The 20,469-nt window shown below is 40.5% G+C and overlaps 1 protein-coding gene across 1 annotated transcript; it reads right to left on the bottom strand.

Moving 5' to 3' along the window:
- Window positions 1-207: 207 nt before the first annotated feature.
- On the bottom strand, window positions 208-19,924 carry fhl2b (four and a half LIM domains 2b). Its single transcript, XM_026933434.3, has 6 exons — window positions 19,794-19,924; window positions 6,443-6,615; window positions 3,472-3,646; window positions 2,596-2,765; window positions 1,884-2,070; window positions 208-766 (listed from the first exon to the last, which is right to left on the bottom strand). Exons 2-6 carry the CDS (start codon window positions 6,596-6,598, stop codon window positions 615-617), a joined length of 840 nt encoding a protein of 279 aa, XP_026789235.1. The 5' UTR covers window positions 6,599-6,615; window positions 19,794-19,924; the 3' UTR covers window positions 208-614.
- Between the last annotated feature and the right edge of the window lie 545 nt (window positions 19,925-20,469).

Genomic DNA, 20,469 nt, shown 5'->3' with positions numbered 1-20,469 from the left:
ACACAAACCCTAAATGAATCCTCAAATCATTATCAATTACAATAAAACATAAACATTGATACGGAGCTTCACCTAAAGTGCCCTACCTTCTCGAAACATGTTTTGAAGCTTCATGACCCAGCATAACATCACTAGGTGTCAATGATGCACAATGTGATATGGTGATATGGTAATGGAGACCTCTTTAACACAAGACACTTTGGGGCTTTTTTTTTTTTACCATTTTATTAACAGCCATAACATACAGATACCTCTTAATTTTGCAGAAGTAGTCACAGAATCATGCTATTAGTCCATTTCAGTGTTATGTCTACAGAAATCTGCAATATCATAAATCAAAATAGTCTTTAGAGTCAGCATAAAGCCTTTCACACAGCATGTACTACTTTGGTTTGGTTAACCAGCCTCATGAGTTTCCACCTTATATTACCATAATGATATAATAACACAGTTATCTAGTTTAAAATAATGTACATATGAATCACTCAATCAGATTAGATGTGTCAGTGAAAAGTTTGACAAAATGTTAGGCTGGTTAGATTAAAATAGTCATATGACATCAGCTACCTATTATCTCATGCCGTCAGCTGCTTTTCCGCTCAGATGGTCAGTGCTCAGATGTCTTTGCCACAGTCAGGACACAGGATGTTGTCCCTCTCAGTCAGGAAGCCACGACCCACCAAGGACACAGCGCACTTTGTGCAGTTGAAGCAGTCATGGTGCCACTGGCGCTCCTCGAAGGAGATATACTTGCTTCCACCCAAACCTGTAGTTTGCAGGATAGATTTACATTCATAGTGACATAATTGCATTAAACATGAAGGATATTTATTATCTCAAATGACACACTTTACATACTTGCTAGTAATGAGTTTGCACTGGTAAATCCAGTGAAATGTCGTGCACTATTAATATTCAGATACTATACTAAAAATGGTAAAAATGTAGTGAATCGTTTTATGTATATGATTATGAATACATTATTTAGATTGAAAAGATAATGCATTCTAGCATTATCACACACAGATACAAATGGGAAGCAGAAGAAGAATGCCAGAAAGCTTCACATGGATCCGGCTGGATGCAAGAAAGAAGACATCCAAGCAGGTTTTTATTTATTTTTTTACTTTCATATGAGCTAGGCTTTTGCTTGAAGGGAGCCAGGGTTTGCTGCTGTAGCCCAATTTAAGCACTATATTTCTACCATATTTCTGTACAAAAAATGTGCTTCTATTTACAGAGCACCTGCTCCATAAAGCCCTCACAGACCATGCACTGTGCACAGGGTAACATATTTCTACTGGGTGTCCAAGAAATAATAATTTAATACATTTTTAAAATATTAACTTGTACATTCATGATGCAAGTTTTTGTCATTCCATTGTTATTCAAAGAAAATCCTCCTGGAAAAATCATACAGGCATTATAATAATAATGGACCCCAGTTTGACTAGCAGCGGCACCACATCCCAGATTCATAGCAGATTCTGACAGTGTGTCCAGTGATCTTTTCTAATCTTTCTGGAATATATCAAACCCAAAAACTAAATATAAAAAATTTTGTCAAATATAAACATCAGTCCCTTATTTTGGGAAAGATATCATTGTTTTGAAAGATAGTTCACTAGCCTATTCAGTCGCATTAGATAAAAGGTTTGCCAGAAAGTTCTGCACTGTTCTGTTTGAGACTAATTATGAACCCGAGTGATGTAGCTGAGGTTGAGGAATTGAACAAGTTCATTAGTTGAATGAAGTTATGTTCTGCAAATTCTATTCGTTCTAATCGTTGTTATAATTTGTGAATGAACTTCTTATGTGCAGGAGCCCTGGGTTTTTCAGTGTTTCCATGGAACATCATTGTAAAAATATATATATATATATACCACTGATAGGGCTGGTACAGGAGGCACACTTCTTAGCATGAAGGTTGCAGAAACAGGTGAGGCAGTAAGGGAAGCCATCACGAGAAGTAAAGCGCTGGCCAGCCAACTGCTCCTTGCAGCCCGTGCACAGCAAGCAGTCTTTATGCCATGGCTGCTCATGGTAAGTCACACCTCCAGTGGTGATTGGCTAAGGGAAATAAAAAAAAGTAGAGTTTAAACTTGTGACATTTATTTAATTAGTGAAGTTTTGGATGGGGATGTTTTGTATGTAGGCTCCAGGAATGATAAGCAGTTACGGAACATACTGCAAATTTTGGTGGAAATATATATTATCTGTAAAGACAACTTGAATACGCATATATGTTCCTGAATTTATTTTGCAGTATGTTTTAAATATGACATATGAAATGTCACTATCATGTGGATGATAGTGTTATGGAAAGCACACTTGTCTTGAGTTTTCATTCAGTGAATGGGAAAGTTCATTTGTTTTTCTATTTAATATTGTTTTCAAATCTGTATCTTTCATTTAATTTCCAAAGTCCAATATGTCCAACAAAAAAATGTTACTGATAAAAATCAAGTCTTATTTTCATATACGTTGTGTTTTTATGTGTTAATATTACTATAATGTCATAAACTGTGAAGCATGTAGTGTGTTCTGTATCATTTCAGGACATGTTTAGTAAGCTTTTGCTGTTATTAGTGTCACCTTCTTGCACTGCACACACTGGAAGGCAAACTGCTTCTCGTAACAGGGCACACAGTAGTTGCTGTTGTCTTTTGGGATGAAGCTCTTGGTGCCGATAGGCTGCTGGCAACGCTGACAGGCGAAGCATGTCTCATGCCAGCTGTTGCCCTTGTGCTCCATTTTCCTCGAACCTGAAAAAGTGGGTTTACACACATTAACTCTTCAGTTCTCTCAGTGAAACACCAAAACAGAACACTGGATATCATTAATAACATTGTAAGCCCTCCTTCGATGACTTCAATACTGTAATTAAGGAATAAAACACGACAGGACATGGTGTTATAGGAAAATAATTAACGACGAGGTGGTGTGATGTGTTACCACCCTGAAGCTGATCATTTTCTTATAAGTGTTTTATTCTTCTTATACTACAGCAATTTGCCAACTCTAACCATTTTTATTTATTAAAGAATAACACATTGTATGTTTTTACGTCTGTAGTTTAAATTGGTGGAATGTCTCTGAAACAGTAGGAGTCTCCAGTGTCAGAGCTTTGTAACACTATAATAGCAGGAACTAACTTAAATCTAACTATAAACAGATAAAATGTATGACCTGTCATTCTTTAATTGACAAATTGCTGTGGTATAAGAGGACGTCATTAAAATGTAATAATAAAATAAATAAAAAGTCAACTTAACATCACACCACGCTGTCATTGATTATTTTCCTATAACAGCATGTCTGTCATGTTTTATTCCTTATTTAATATACACCTTCTGACCAATCAGAATCTTTGTATAAACACAATTACTATATTTTCTACATGTACATATATGACATTCAACTCAATTGAAAGTGAGTATGATAAAAGCATGCTCCATTTTTTTTTCTCACCAGGCATGATGGTCTTCTTGCACTCATGGCACTTAGATGAATACTCGTTAGCGTAGCACTCGGTGCAGAGCAGCTGCTCATCCTTGGTTGAGAATGGTTTGTCCGCTATGGAGCGTCTACACGTGAAGCATTGGAAGCAGTCACTGTGCCAGTGGCGGTCCTTGTAGGAAAGATCCTGTGTGGGACAACACCAAGCAGCCTGTAAATGCTGCGAACACTCATTAAGATTTAGATGAGTACAGAAGTCTTAACTCTGTCTTACTACATAGCTGTGGATGTCCCATTGACCCTTCCCACCTCTGTTACAGTTTAAATTTAAAATATCTCAATGATTAGCTACATTGTACATGTTATACGGAATTGTACACACACAAAACCTTTTTACATGGTTTATGTGTGTCAGTGTGACTGCAAATATAACATTAGGAGAGATTTTTGTCACTCTCAGGCCAAAATGACTACAATACAATGATTGCAATATAAAATGTCGTGAATTGTGAGCTTCTTTTTCATGTTCATGTTCCAAGCACATAAAATTTAATGTGTTGTATTTATTATTTCTTTTAAATAACTTTTAAATGGCTGTTTGTTGGCTGAAACTCTCACTGCATAAAAGACTAAGCATAAACCGATTTTCTTTAATCTTCAGCATCATGGCAGGTCATTAGGCTGTGTGTGATGGTGCTTGTGATAAATCAGGGTGTTTTGTTGAGACTTAATCTTATCCTGTGAGCACAACAGCACAAGCACAGTCTTGTGACCTGACATACTTAATTATCTGCCAATGTGGCCTAAATGAGCCCGAGGGTGTGCTTGTACATATTAAATCGCTGGTCCGAGGTCCAGCACTGTGCTTTGGAGAGTTCTGGTTGCTGTAAGAGGGATGAGATGGCTAAATAGGCCAAGGACACTGGTCACACAAAAATGGCTCCACTGCAGGTTAATTACCCTGTAATGTGACCCTAATGCCAGGAGCCCGAGGAGAAAAGAGAGAAACACACACTCCACAGAATAACAAATTTTAGAGTATGGCTTATTATTTCAGAATAAACAGGCTAGGTCCTGTTTTTCATGGACTACAATCATCTATTTGATTATTTACTATGCAGATCTTAATGATTGTCATTCTCTAGCTGCATTCTAAATCCTACGTTCCACTTTATAAAGGTTTTTACTGAGTTTTGTCCTTGAAATACCAATGAGGAGCCACGCGTAGCCTGTATATCTACAGAACAGGAATGACTGAGGGCTAATAATACCAAGAAGTTTATGAAGTTTCCAGAATATTTTATCTGGACCTACACTGTTTTGCAATCCTGTTTTCAACAAGCCCCCATCAAATCTCTTTACAAATCAGAAAATTTTCTGCATGACCAAGTAAGGGATATGTGGAGAAGGGTTTAACACTGAACAGATTTTGACATCTTCCTTTCTGCAGTAAGTACAATGTGCTAACTTGTGTGCTGTCTGCTACCTTGTTAATTCAGCAGAAAAATGAAGTTTCATCAGCTGCTGTGTACTGATGAAGTATTTAGCTACATAAAATGCAATGTAAACATAGGAAACCAGATTCATCTGTTAATCCTCATTCCCTAGATCTCCAAGGGCTCATCTAAAAACTTAAATTAATAAACAAAGAACAGCCCTAAAATGGTGACAGCAATTTGTCCAGCAAATGGCAGCATGAGCACTCTGTGGTAACACATTACAATGTAAGACATTTGCAAAATATTAGTTTTTTTCCCTGGTGTAAAATGAAAGGCCATAACAGGGGCAGTTGGTATAAATGGGATAGCAGGGCTACACCCCCTGCCTTTCAAAGATAAAAATAATCAGTATAAGGTTTCATTTTTGGCATCCAAATGAGATTCATTGCTGTTAACAAAATGTGCAACTGCACCACCAATGGTCACAAAAAAAATACATAGAATATTATGATGAAACAAGGCTGGGGCTGATTTCTTTCTAGACCAGACTGTAGATTCATGCAAACCAATAGTGACAGTCATGTCAGGTGATTAAAATGAGTGAAACATTTCCCTAGATTTGAGCTCCATTTGGGCTGATATGACAAATGACAAATATGTGACACATCATCAGCAGTGACTGAGAAGGCAACAATCCGAAGACATTTAGACCCAAGCAAAAATCAATAAATTGATTAAACATGTCAGATCAAATGGAGCCTGGGTAATCATGCAGCAGCGCTAACCAAATCCAACTTATTAATGCCATGCATGGTTCACGGTTCAAGCCAAAAACTGGCTACGATAAGCTATAGATGCTAAATATTGGGCAATCTCCCAAGGTTAGTGATCATGGCTTAGTGATCTAATTTAGTCCATATACCTTACATTGACCTAAGCCTGATAAGCCATGAGTCTTAGTCCATAGTCTATATATTTAATATACATTTTTTTATATTTACAATGACTAGTCATTTGTTATACTTTTATCTAGTCTTACTCTAAATGTGTCAAACTACCCAGAACATGATATCTATAGTGGTATACAGTCAACCCCATCATTGTTGCCCATCCTTATGATAATAAACAAAAAATTATTTATAATTAGATTCCACATTAATTCAACATTTCTTTCTGCAAAATATTGCTAAAATGATTAACACCTTCACAATTAATATCTGGTGTAACCTCCCCTGGAGAGGAAAAACAAACTTCTAACAAATTTGGAGGCACTTGTAGAGGACCTTGCACATTTGATGGAAGTTTGGGGCCATTATCTTGGCAGAAGATTCATTTTGGACTAAAACATCTCTCTGTGTTAAATGTGAATTATTGTTTTATTGTATTTTATAAAGTAATGTTTCCCTGTTCTTTTGAAAGGCATCAATCATTGTGTTCTAAACAAGTATTTCTACTTTTGTTCCACTGTTTGTGAAAATTTAAACTGGGTCCCCAAGAGAACATAAGAGCCAAGATGAAATCTGAAGCAAAACTGATGAACTTACCCTGCTGTCGCAGCCAATGGGTTTCTTGCACTCCTCGCAGGTGTTGGAGTAAAGGCTGTTGTAGCACTTCACACAGTAGGGGTTCTCTTCTCGCAGAACGTACTTACTCCCAAACAGGGACTCCTTGCAGTAGTGACAATCATAGCGTTCTGCCATTTTGGGTCCAACAACAGCTGAAATATATGTATACAGTTGGGATCATAAGTTTACATAGTCCTTGCAGAATCTGCAAAATGTTAATAATTTAAAAAAAAATAAGAGCGATCATAAAAATTGCATTGTTTTTTTATTTAGTACTTCCCTGAATAAGCTATTTCACATAATAGATGTTTTCAAACATTTCCACAAGACACAATAATAACTGAATTTACACAAATGAACAGTTCAAAAGTTTACATATGCTTGATTCTTAATACTGTGTGTGTTACCTGAATGATCAATAACTGCTTTTATGTTTTGTGATAGTTGTTCATGAGTCCCTTGTTTGTCCTGAGCAGTTAAACTGCCCACTGTTCTTCAGAAAAATCCGCCAGTTCCTGCACATTCTTTGCTTTTCCAGCATTTCTGCATATTTGACCCATTTCCAACAGTGACTACATGATGTTGAGATCCATCTTTTCACACTGAGGACAATTGAGGGACCCGTACACAACTATTACAAAAGATGCAAACATTCAGTGATGCTCAAGAAGGCTAAAATAAGAGCCAGGGGGGTGTACATTTTTTAACAGGATGATCGGTAGTAATTGTTATTATTTTGTCTTCATGGAAATGTGTAAATATCTTATGTAGCTTCTGAAGGGCAATAGTAAATGAAAAAATAAGATCTTTTAACAAAATAATAACAATTTACGCCAATAATCCTGTTCAAAAGGTGCTAACTGAGCACTGGAGTTTGAAGAAGAGGAAGGGGCGCTTCATGTTAGACGAGAAGCACACATCCAAGCAGTCGAGACCTCTGACAGTCCACCAGTTCCAGTCCAGGTGAATTATGAAAAGCTCACCCCCATACAGTGAGAAGAATTAAATCAGTTGTTGGCAAAGTATAGTGACATCTTTTCCAAACATGACAGTGACTATGGGTACACGCAGGCAGTGACGCACGACATTCACACTGGTGATGCTCCACCAATAAAACAAAGAGGCACCGTTGGGTACCGCCACATGTTTTTCAAGAATTCAAAAAGCATGTACAGGACCTTGTGTCACAGAGCATACTTAAGGAAAGTACGAGCCCTTGGGTGTCCCTAGCCGTAATAGTTGTGAAGAAAGACGGCAGTGTGCGTTTCTGTTGTGATTACAGAAGGTTAAATCAAGTCACATGTAAAGACGCATACCCGCTTCCTAGAGTGGAGGAATCTCTGGACACGCTGGGGAATGCTCAGTTGTTTTCTACCTTAGATCTGACAGCCGGCTATTTCCAGGTAGCTGTGAGTGAGCGTGATCATGAAAAGACAGCTGTCACCACCCCGTTTGGACTGTTCGAGTGGACGTGGATGGCGTTCGGGCTGTGCAATGCGCCAGCCACTTTCCAGCGCCTTATGGGGGTGGTGCTTGGGGATCTGTCCTTTGAAGTTCTCTTGATATATCTGGATGATATTATCGTATTTTCCAGGGATTTCAAGGGCCACTGCGAAAGACTAGAGCTTGTCTTTGATCAACTGAAGCGCCATGGCCTGAAGTTGAAACCAAGCAAATGCTTTCTCTTTAGATCTGAGGTGAAGTTTCTGGGCCACGTAATCTCCTCCGAAGGAATCAAAGTTGACAGTGAAAAGGATAGTGCCTTGGATACTTGGCCTGTCCCAAGAAGTGTGAAAGAAGTGAGACAATTGATTGGATTCATGAGTTATTACCGGCGGTTTGTACCAAAGTTTGCTCAAATAGCAAGACCATTGCATGCGCTAATGGTCAGCAAAGACAAAAGGAAAGCCTCAGAACCATTCTTGTGGAGTAGCGAATGCCAGGCTGCATTTGATCAATTGAAACTATGCCTGATGTCACCACCTGTCCTCACTTACCCTCACTTTGGCCTCCTGTTTATACTCACAATAGATGGGAGTCACCTGGGCCTCAGAGCTGTATAGAGTCAAAAGCAAGGAGGAGTTGAGTGGGTCATTGCATTTGCAAGCAGGGGCCTGAGAGGGTCAGAGAGACATGACAAGCACTACAGTGCATTCAAATTGGAACTGTTGGCACTTAAATGGGCCGCAACGGAAAAATTCAAAGAGTACTTAATGTTCTCCAAATTTACTGTAATCACTGACAACAATCCACTGCGTTATCTGGAAACTGCTAATCTCGGAGCAGTTGAGCAATGCTGGGTGGCTCAGTTAGCGGAGCCTAATTTCGAGGTTCTGTATAAGCCCGGACAACTGAACACCATTGCTGATGCCCTCTCAAGACTTCCCTCCGGAGAACACCCTGAACAAGAGGACAGAGAGAAGGATTTCATCCGAATGAACTCAGAGGAAGTGCGTGCATGCCTGTGGCCTGCTCAAGAGACCAAGCAGGGAAGAACTGATGTTAAAGTGGCTGTTCAAGCAAACAAACAGAAAGTGGTGAATGGTTAAAACTGGGACGAAATTAGGGCGCTGCAGAGAAGTGATCCCTTGATAGGTCCCATATACCATGCCGTATTCAAAAATAAAAGACCGAACCGAGCAGGACAGCAAAGTAGGCTCCCAGAGTTGAAAAAGCTTTGCAGAGAGTTTGAACGTCTTCAGTTGCATCATGGAGTGATATTTAGATGTATCCTTGACCCATGCGATGGAAAGAAAATAAGGCAGCTAGTTGTTCCAGTTCCCTTACGCCGTTCAGTTTATGACAGCCAACATGAACATGGTCATTTTGGGTGGAAGAGTACTTTGACGTTGATGAGACGAAGCTACTATTGGCCCAGCATGTCTAAAGATGTGCAAGAGTGGATAGAACAGTGTAAAAAATGTACTCTTGCAAAAGATGTCTTCCCAAGAATCTGAGCCCAAATGACATGCAGCAATGTCACAGCTCCGCTAGAAGTTTTGGCCATGGACTACACCCAGCTGGAAATGTCCTCTGGGGGGTATGAAAACGTACTTGTACTGACTGACATGTTCACTCAGTTTACAGTTGCTGTCCCAACCAAGAACCAAACAGCGAATACCACTGCAAAGGCCCTCATCAAACATTGGTTCGTCTACTATGGGTGTCCAGCTCGTCTGCATTCAGATCAGGGAAGATGCTTCGAAGCACAAGTGATCAAGGAACTCTGTAAAGTATATGCTATCGGGAAGAGCCGTACAAGTCCCTACCATTCTCAAGGGAACTCTCAATGTGAGAGGTTTAACCGCACAATGCACGATATGCTGAGAACATTGACACCTGAGAAGAAGAAGGACTGGAAAACTCACTTACCAGAGCTAGTGATGGCATACAACAACCACGTCCACACGTCCACACGTCCACCGGCTATTCTCCTTTTTACTTAATGTTTGGGAGGGATGCACACCTTCCATTAGATGTCCTGGGTGGAAAGGATTTGGAGGAGAGTGATGAAGAAAACTTGGATGATTGGGTGAAGAGTCACCAAAGCCGACTAAAGACTGCTGTAGAAGTTGCAAACACAGTTGCACAGGAAGCCTCTAAAAGACGAAAGAGAGTGTATGACCCTATGGAGCGCTTGTCAGGCCGGGTGACCGTGTGTGTTGCGCAATCACAGACATAGGGGCAGAAACAAAATCCAGGACAAGTGGGAACACACACCATACACTGTAGTGAAGCAGAATCATTCAGACATACCTGTATTCACAGTCAAGCCTGAAAAGGGGTCTAGGGTAATACACAGAGATCAACTTTGTCACTGCACATTTCCCTTATTGCCATCTACTGCACCTCATAAAACCGGATACAGACCTGTAAACCAGTCAGATTCTGAAACAGAATTCCCAGATATTGTGTGTTTTCCAGCCAACGAATAGAGACAGAATAGAGATAAAGAGGTGACACAGGTGGAAACGAGTGATGTAGAAAGAAGGCAGAGTGTAGTGCAAGAACAGGTGGAAGTAGCACAAGATGTAATTCCAGAAAGGGAATTGGAAATACAAGAAGTTTCAGATGATGCTGACATTTCAGATGTTGAATGTGGAAGTGTTCCAGAGCTTAGACGACCAACGACCAAACCGTGGAAAATTATCTGTGAGGTATAGAGTTGATTATCTTAGGAAATAACGTCATAAAAGAAAAAAAATAACTGAGATTGTGTTGAGAAATATGTATGAACTTGTTGAAATTTGAAAAGTTTGAAAGAATGTGTATTTTGTTGCACTTTAAAGTTGTGTATTGTTTATGTTCCAGGGCCAGGCTAACTGGAGATGTCGATGGTATGGCAGGGTTTTGCAGGGGGGAAAATGTAACGGGGGTATTTTTTTAAGGGATTTTTATTTTGACGGGTTGCCCCATTTTCAGTATGGTCGCGGGAGATGTAAAGACGTCTGGGAAAAAGTGGAGAAGAGAGAGCAGTTTTTTTTTTTATGAGAGAGACGCACCATGATTGCTGTGTGAGAGATCAACAGTTTTGCAGCCGGAAACGTGAAAGCCGATAGTAATACGCATTAAATTTGAGTTTTTGCATTTAATTTGAGTCATTTCTGAACCATGCTTTAGATTGGGAGACATTGATTTCTTCCTGCGTGTCATTTAAGTGCACTTGTTAGGGCGCGAAAATGTGTATATGAACTGGAAGTGAGTTTTTCACAGAGTGTTTAATTTTTTTTACTCCCTCTGAGAATTTTTGCATTTTGACCAAGACAGTCCATCGCCTACGGTCAGTTTTGCTTTTGGGAGACACTTTTCTTTTGAGACTGCGTCAGTGCGTGCTGTGGCTAAGTTGCGCCATTTGGTTCTAGAAGGTTCCCGAGTTTTTCCTGGGCCACGCTCAGTTTTTGCTCATGTGTTTTTATTAACCTGCCATCCTGACGACATCTCCTCACTGTCTAGCCCCAGCTGTTCATTTCATCATCACAAGTCGTCGCTGATATAGACTCTTCACTGATATAGATTGAACTGGACTGTTAACTTGAACTAAGTAATTGAACTGGGTTGGTGTGAGAACTGAATCATACGTTGATTCGTAAGAGCTGTTTGAACTGAGCCAAGAGTTATTGCAGAGTTCATTTGAGCTGAATCAAGAGTTATTTCTGAGTTTATTTTAAGTGAATCGTTTGAATTGAATTGCAAGAGTCATTTATATGGTTCAGAGTTTTGGTTGAGATATCCAGTGCTGTTTGAAATTCAATTTGTGTGCTCTGATGTTGAATTTAATTCTGGGAAACTTGTGCATGAAGAGTTAAAAAGAAGTGTTGAACGGTTCCTCCAAAGCTAAAAGAAGACTTCAGAGAACTTGTCATCAATTATTTGTTTTATTTCATTCTTTTATTTAACCAGAGCCAGTCCTTCCAAGGAAAAGTCCAGTTTTCTAAAAAAGAGAAAAAGAATAAACTACTAATTGTTAACGGGCCACACAGTCTATAGTTATTTGTGCAACTTACCTTGGAGTAGGGGCGTCTCACTTACACTATTAGGTTTAGGAGGGTGGGAATGTGAATGATTTATTTTACCTCACATGAACATACTTCAAGGAGCCACCATACTGATACTTACTTACCTGAAGCCTACTTTTCCTATTCTTATAGTTCACAATAGTATAAGCTAAACCATATACACACATAGTGCATACTGAGACTAAAAGTACCGGAGTGGGGACTAAGATTCTTTCACTTTTAGGTCTTCCAAGGACACAAAGTAGTTTCCCCTACAAGGCGGGACTGATAGTCTTGTTACATTTGGCGTCACGAACAGGATAGAATCAGACAGTGCATTCATTTCTTGTGTGTGTCACCAGTCCCAGGCCTACAAGCTGAAGAATGGCAGAGCTCGAAGAACTAAGGAAGGAGCTGGCAGAGATGCAACGGTGGTTTGCAGAACAGGCCGGAGCACTCGAGCAAGCCAGAACCGAACAAAGGGAAGCCCTGTCACTTGCAAGAACGGTTATCGAGCTTCAAGCCACCGTTCAATCGACCCCAGCTGCCATTTATATCCCCAGGGATAGAAAACTTCCAGAATTCAGTGGCCGTTCAACTAATGCAGGAGAGTTAAGCATCGAAGAATGGGTTGCATCAATGAAATCGGCCTTTCAAGTAATGAGAGTACCCACAGAAGATCACGTAGAGTTCGTTAAGCAGCACCTCAAAGAAGAAGCCAAAGCGACCGTGAGGTTTATGTTGGGTGGCCATGAAAAATCTGCTGATGATATTTTTAAAATCCTTCTAGATACATACCTGTATGGAGACAAAGTGCCAATCGGAACCAGACTGAAGGATTTCTATAAATGTAAGCAAATGCAGGGAGAGACGATACGCTCATACGCGTATGACCTACAGGAGAGACTCAGCCGAGTTCAGCGCAGGGAGCCGAACAGAGCTCCAGATGCCGAAAGTGTGTTAAAGGAGCAACTTGTCCTGGGCCTTCGAGATGATTTTCTGAGGCGTGAAATGAAAAGACGAGTTAAGGAGGATACAGGTTTGACTTTTGTTCAGGTGATGCAAGCTGCGATTATGTGGTCTGAAGAAGAGGAGACACAAACAGCGAACAACCAAAAACCCAGCACCCGTGTCAGAGTAGTTAATGCAGATGCAGAACAAGCTTCATCTACGCTAACCCTGGAGAAACTGCACGAAGCCATACAGATGATTGCGGCCCATGAAGAAGAGCTTTACCAGGCAGTACACAGTAACAGCAGAGTACAGCTTCAACAGAGCCATCCAAGAAGGCAGCCACTGAAGGACAGCGATGGCCGATACATCTGTTATTCATGCGGTGAACCTGGGCACACTAGCAGACGCTGTTCACAGTCTGAAGCAGCTAAGGTGTCTGATCAGTTGCGTCATCCTACTGGGACAGCTGAAAGTAACATAGTGAATGTACCAGTAAGCACATCGCAATCTGGACCATCTATGATAAGGAGCCATACGGCTGAATCGACTGATGGAGTGACCAGGCATTGAAAAGAGGTGCATTTGGGTATTGTCTGAGTCAGCATAGCTGGTGTCAAGACAAACTGTTTGCTGGATACGGGCTCAGAAGTGTCCACTATTACAGAGTCGCACTTTAGGAAGCACTTCGGAGAACAAGAGCTTAAACTCTCGTCCGCTCATTGGGTTAGGCCCACTGCAGCTAATGGGCTCGACATTCCTGTCCTAGGATGTTTGCAAGCTGATGTGGAGTGCATGGGGAAGGTCCTCCCGGGGAAGTGCATCTTTGTGCTAACAGACACCAGCCCAGAAGCAGAAGAGATGAGAGGACTTTCGGGAATCATTGGAATGAATATTATCAGTGAGTTTAAGTCATTATTCGCCACAGGAGAGGGCATAAAGACAGACAATAAGTATGGACAACCTGCAGAAGCAAAGATAAGAAGGGTTTTAGCAAGGGTCCAGAAAACTGAATCCCTGGGTCCTGATGGCAAGATTGGATTTGTCAAAGTTGGTGGAAAGCAGGCCATCACCATCCCCCCCACTAAGTGAAAAGGTGTTTGAGGGCCGTTGCAGAGTGCCACCTAAAGTGAAGTGCCAGGTGTTAATTGAGCCCACCTCTGGTGCAAGTCTACCCAAGGGACTCCTGGTAGCCAATGTGCTGACACAAACCGAGGGTGGGAAAGTTTCTGTGCGCATAATGAATTCGAGTGAGCGAAACATCAGACTTAACCCAAGGTGCAGAGTGGCAGTATTGTCTAAGCTTCAGCAGGTGCTAACTGAGCATATACTGGAGTTTAAAGAAGAGGAAGGGGCACTTCATGTTAGACGAGAAGCACACATCCAAGCAGTCGAGACCTCTGACAGTCCACCAGTTCCAGTCCAGGTGAATTACGAAAAGCTCACCCCCATACAGAGAGAAGAATTAAATCAGTTGTTGGCAAAGTATAGTGACATCTTTTCCAAACATGACAGTGACTATGGGTACACACAGGCAGTGACGCACGACATTCACACTGGTGATGCTCCACCAATAAAACAGAGGCACCGCCACATGTTTTTCAAGAATTCAAAAAGCATGTACAGGACCTTGTGTCACAGGGCATACTTAAGGAAAGTACGAGCCCTTGGGCGTCCCTAGCCGTAATAGTTGTGAAGAAAGACGGCAGTGTGCGTTTCTGTTGTGATTACAGAAGGTTAAATCAAGTCACATGTAAAGATGCATACCCGCTTCCTAGAGTGGAGGAATCTCTGGACACGCTGGGGAATGCTCAGTTGTTTTCTACCTTAGATCTGACAGCCGGCTATTTCCAGGTAGCTGTGAGCGAGCGTGATCATGAAAAGACAGCTGTCACCACCCCGTTTGGACTGTTCGAGTGGACGTGGATGGCGTTCGGGCTGTGCAATGCGCCAGCCACTTTCCAGCGCCTTATGGGGGTGGTGCTTGGGGATCTGTCCTTTGAAGTTCTCTTGATATATCTGGATGATATTATCGTATTTTCCAGGGATTTCAAGGGCCACTGCGAAAGACTAGAGCTTGTCTTTGATCAACTGAAGCGCCATGGCCTGAAGTTGAAACCAAGCAAATGCTTTCTCTTTAGATCTGAGGTGAAGTTTCTGGGCCACGTAATCTCCTCCGAAGGAATCAAAGTTGACAGTGAAAAGGATAGTGCCTTGGATACTTGGCCTGTCCCAAGAAGTGTGAAAGAAGTAAGACAATTGATTGGATTCATGAGTTATTACCGGCGGTGTGTACCAAAGTTTGCTCAAATAGCAAGACCATTGCATGCGCTAATGGTCAGCAAAGACAAAAGGAAAGCCTCAGAACCATTCTTGTGGAGTAGCGAATGCCAGGCTGCATTTGATCAATTGAAACTATGCCTGATGTCACCACCTGTCCTCACTTACCCTCACTTTGGCCTCCCGTTTATACTCACAACAGATGGAGAGAAAATAAGGCAGCTAGTTGTTCCAGTTCCCTTACGCCGTTCAGTTTATGACAGCCAACATGAACATGGAGGTCATTTTGGGTGGAAGAGTACTTTGACGTTGATGAGATGGAGCTACTATTGGCCCAACATGTCTAAAGATGTGCAAGAGTGGACAGTGTAAAAGATGTACTCTTGCAAAAGATGTCTTCCCAAGAATCCGAGCCCAAATGACATGCAGCAATGTCACAGCTCCGCTAGAAGTTTTGGCCATGGACTACACCCAGCTGGAAATGTCCTCTGGGGGGTATGAAAACGTACTTGTACTGACTGACATGTTCACTCGGTTTACAGTTGCTGTCCCAACCAAGAACCAAACAGCGAATACCACTGCAAAGGCCCTCATCAAACATTGGTTCGTCTACTATGGGTGTCCAGCTTGTCTGCATTCAGATCAGGGAAGATGCTTTGAAGCACAAGTGATCAAGGAACTCTGTAAAGTATATGGTATCGGAAAGAGCCGTACAAGTCCCTACCATTCTCAAGGGAACTCTCAATGTGAGAGGTTTAACCGCACAATGCACGATATGCTGAGAACATTGACCCCTGAGAAGAAGAAGGACTGGAAAACTCGCTTACCAGAGCTAGTGATGGCATACAACAACCACGTCCACACGCCCACACGTCCACCGGCTATTCTCCTTTTTACTTAATGTTTGGGAGGGATGCACACCTTCCATTAGGTGGAAAGGATTTGGAGGAGAGTGATGAAGAAAACTTGGATGATTGGGTGAAGAGTCACCATAGCCGACTAAAGACTGTTGTAAAAGTTGCAAACACAGTTGCGCAGGAAGCCTCTAAAAGACGGAAGAGAGTGTATGACCCTATGGAGCGCTTGTCAGGCCGGGTGACCATGTGTTGTTGCGCAATCACAAACATAGGGGCAGAAACAAAATCCAGGACAAGTGGGAACACACACCATACACTGTAGTGAAGCAGAATCATTCAGACATACCTGTATTCACAGTCAAGCCTGAAAAGGGGTCTAGGGTAATACACAGAGATCAACTTTGTCACTGCACATTTCCCTTATTGCCATCTACTGCACCTCATAAAACCGGATACAGACCTGTAAACCAGTCAGATTCTGAAACAGAATTCCCAGATATTGTGTGTTTTCCAGCCAAAGAATAGAGACAGAATAGAGATAAAGAGGTGACACAGGTGGAAACAAGTGATGTAGAAAGAAGGCAGAGTGTAGTACAAGAACAGGGGGAAGTAGCACAAGATGTAATTCCAGAAACGGAATTGGAAATACAAGAAGTTTCAGATGATGCTGACATTTCAGATGTTGAATGTGAAAGTATTCCAGAGCTCAGACACTCTCAAAGACCAAACCGTGGAAAATTACCTGTGAGGTATAGAGTTGATTATCTTAGGAAATAACGTCATAAAAGAAAAAATTAACTGAGATTGTGTTGAGAAATATGTATGAACTTGTTGAAATTTGAAAAGTTTGAAAGAATGTGTATTTTGTTGCACTTTAAAGTTGTGTATTGTTTATGTTCCAGGGCCAGGCTAACTGGAGATGTCGATGGTATGGCAGGGTTTTTCAGGGGGGAAAATGTAACGGGGTATTTTTTTAAGGGATTTTTATTTTGACGGGTTGCCCCGTTTTCAGTATGGTCGCGGGAGATGTAAAGACGTCTGGGAAAAAGTGGAGAAGAGAGAGCAGGTTTTTTTTTTTTTTTTTTTTTTACGAGAGAGACGCACCATGATTGCTGTGTGAGAGATCAACAGTTTTGCAGTGGGAAACGTGAAAGCCGATAGTAATATGCATTAAATTTGAGTTTTTGCATTTAATTTGAGTCATTTCTGAACCAAGCTTTAGATTGGGAGACATTGATTTCTTCCTGCGTGTCATTTAAGTGCACTTGTTAGGGCGCGAAAATGTGTATATGAACTGGAAGTGAGTTTTTCACAGAGTGTTTAATTTTTTTTACTCCCTCTGAGAATTTTTGCATTTTGACCAAGACAGTCCATCGCCTACGGTCAGTTTTGCTTTTGGGAGACACTTTTCTTTTGAGACTGCGTCAGTGCGTGCTGTGGCTAAGTTGCGCCATTTGGTTCTAGAAGGTTCCCGAGTTTTTCCTGGGCCACGCTCAGTTTTTGCTCATGTGTTTTTATTAACCTGCCATCCTGACGACATCTCCTCACTGTCTAGCCCCAGCTGTTCATTTCATCATCACAAGTCGTCGCTGATATAGACTCTTCACTGATATAGATTGAACTGGACTGTTAACTTGAACTAAGTAATTGAACTGGGTTGGTGTGAGAACTGAATCATACGTTGATTCGTAAGAGCTGTTTGAACTGAGCCAAGAGTTATTGCAGAGTTCATTTGAGCTGAATCAAGAGTTATTTCTGAGTTTATTTTAAGTGAATCATTTGAATTGAATTGCAAGAGTCATTTATATGGTTCAGAGTTTTGGTTGAGATATCCAGTGCTGTTTGAAATTCAATTTGTGTGCTCTGATGTTGAATTTAATTCTGGGAAACTTGTGCATGAATAGTTAAAAAGAAGTGTTGAACGGTTCCTCCAAAGCTAAAAGAAGACTTCAGAGAATTTGTCATCAATTATTTGTTTTATTTCATTCTTTTATTTAACCAGAGCCAGTCCTTCCAAGGAAAAGTCCAGTTTTCTAAAAAAGAGAAAAAGAATAAACTACTAATTGTTAACGGGCCACACAGTCTATAGTTATTTGTGCAACTTACCTTGGAGTAGGGGCGTCTCACTTACACTATTAGGTTTAGGAGGGTGGGAATGTGAATGATTTATTTTACCTCACATGAACATACTTCAGGGAGCCACCATACTGACACTTACTTACCTGAAGCCTACTTTTCCTATTCTTATAGTTCACAATAGTATAAGCTAAACCATATACACACATAGTGCATACTGAAACTAAAAGTACCGGAGTGGGGACTAAGATTCTTTCACTTTTAGGTCTTCCAAGGACACAAAGTAGTTTCCCCTACAAGGCGGGACTGATAGTCTTGTTACAAATGTGAATAAGATGGAGTATTTACTCTATCATCCTTTTTTCCCCAAAATGCCTTTAGAGGAGAAATTAAAAGTAGAAGCAAACATTCCACAATCAAATATACACAAAAGGACAGATGACTGAACCATATTTTTAGTGGGGTTTTGTAAACAAAAGCATTAAAATTTTGGTGTTTACCATGTTTGGCAATTGGAGGAAATACAGCAAGACCCCAGTACAGCATTACAAACTTGAAATTGGCAATTCTGAATTCAGGTTCAAAAAATTATCTTCACAAGAATTCAACAAGGATTCTTTTGAATATTTATAGTATAAATCAAGATGCTAGCTGATGCTGTTCAACTACGTATTAGATGGATGGTAGATTATGGTAGATTGTACAAATTTCATAAAGCAGCAGGAAAAAGCATGAGGATATGTTAGTAACAGCTGTTGTGTGTTTTTTTGTTTCCTCCAAGGTAAGTCTTTCCCATGTATTATCCCTGGAAATTGTGGTCAACCACTTTACAGTGCTACATCTTACCTGACACTGGCTATAGATGAAAATAGTTGTAATTTGATCTGAAATATAGACAGCTTTGACAAAACATTAATTTGCTTTGAAGCATTGCCAATAATGAAGCAAGATGACTCCAAGAATAAGTTTATATGCCCAGCTGAAAGTGCAGCTCCCCAAAATCTTGCCCTTTTACCTTGCCAATCAGAGATTAAGCTAAATTTAGAGTGTGCATACAGGATCTTTTACTCACCAACACAGTGTGTCTATTGTAAACCTAACAAACTGTAAATAACTTTTATTTAACATTCACTGTAATAGAGAATTAGATGACAGACTGCAGGGGTTGTGGGTCAAGCTGATTTGAGAAAAATCATAATACCTTCTCTGCGTCTATTGCTGCAAAATTGCTTCTCTGATCTGTATTAGATATGGTGGGTATCTGGCATTAGGTCTAAAAAAAACTGATATCAATGCTCAATATGAAATTCAGTAAGTCATACAGATTTTTTGTGACTTGAACAAGGTAGAACAAGGTAGGTTCATCTAATAAACCTGCAACTCTGTCAAATTACATGCATTTCTGTTTGATAAATGTCATGATCATCTCTGAAAACAAGCCTAACTGGGCATTTTTGTGCAGCCTTGGAAACCATGGGGTGGGTTTTAAAAATATTATGCAAACTTTATTCCTAAAAAAAAATGTTTACACTACAGGAAAAAATAATTAGTCTCTTTTGTAATGTATAGTACATAGATTTAAGCCATTTGATAACTACATATATTACAACACAGTCCATTTCAGAGAGGAGAAGAGAAGAAAAGAGCTCAGGCTTTGGATGTTGCACGTACCTGTATTTGATGCAGTGCTGAGCTGTGCTCAGTTCCTCTGTTGCTTTGGATTTAGTATCTGAGGAAGACACAGAGGGGCGATTCTGTCTCTCCTCTTTATTGGATTACTCCCCCTTCACACAGGGCAGTGGCGTGATGGGGATGGGAAATTTACTTTAGCACTAACTATAAATACACTATTAATACATGCACACATATGTAAAAGATACTGAAACATACAAAGTGAACTGACATGCTGCATGTATCTGGTACTTTACAACAAATTAGGGCATAATACAGATTCATATGCACAGTCCCAGTGTATTTTTCAATATACACTATTTGGGAACAAATACAAGATGAGAATGAATATTGTTTCCTTGAGAGCACTTTATCTGCAGCCTCAGGATGTATTTATTTTTCTCGCCCTTCGGGAATGAGAGGTGTGTGAAACAAAATCTGAAAAAGCCCTTTCTCCTTTATGCACTGTACATCTTATTGGCAATTAATAGATCTTCAAACTAATCAGAGTGCTTACTGATGCTTAGTATCTAATGAGCATAATGACATGAAATTCCTGAATATAATGACAACAATCTTGTTGCAATAGAGAAACAAAGAAGGAGAGTACAAGGTGAATTTTGCTTTAATTTCATGTAGTATAGTTAATAATCCATAACTTCCAATCTCATAAAAC

Source organism: Pangasianodon hypophthalmus, chromosome 2, assembly GCF_027358585.1.
Source record: "Pangasianodon hypophthalmus isolate fPanHyp1 chromosome 2, fPanHyp1.pri, whole genome shotgun sequence".
Classification (NCBI taxonomy): Eukaryota; Metazoa; Chordata; class Actinopteri; order Siluriformes; family Pangasiidae; genus Pangasianodon; species Pangasianodon hypophthalmus.
Note: the sequence above shows the minus strand (reverse complement) of the source record. Positions and strands in the feature narration are given on the sequence as shown.

What these genes read in the sequence shown, in the direction of transcription:
- fhl2b (XM_026933434.3), bottom strand. Translation starts at nt 6,598, where the DNA reads ATGGCAGAACGCTATGATTGTCACTACTGCAAGGAGTCCCTGTTTGGG. An exon ending in CCATTGGCTGCGACAGCAGG is followed by an intron (nt 3,647 to 6,442) that starts GTAAGTTCATCA and finishes TGTCCCACACAG; the next exon opens with GATCTTTCCTACAAGGACCG. An exon ending in AGTGTGTGCAGTGCAAGAAG is followed by an intron (nt 2,071 to 2,595) that starts GTGACACTAATA and finishes TATTTCCCTTAG; the next exon opens with CCAATCACCACTGGAGGTGT.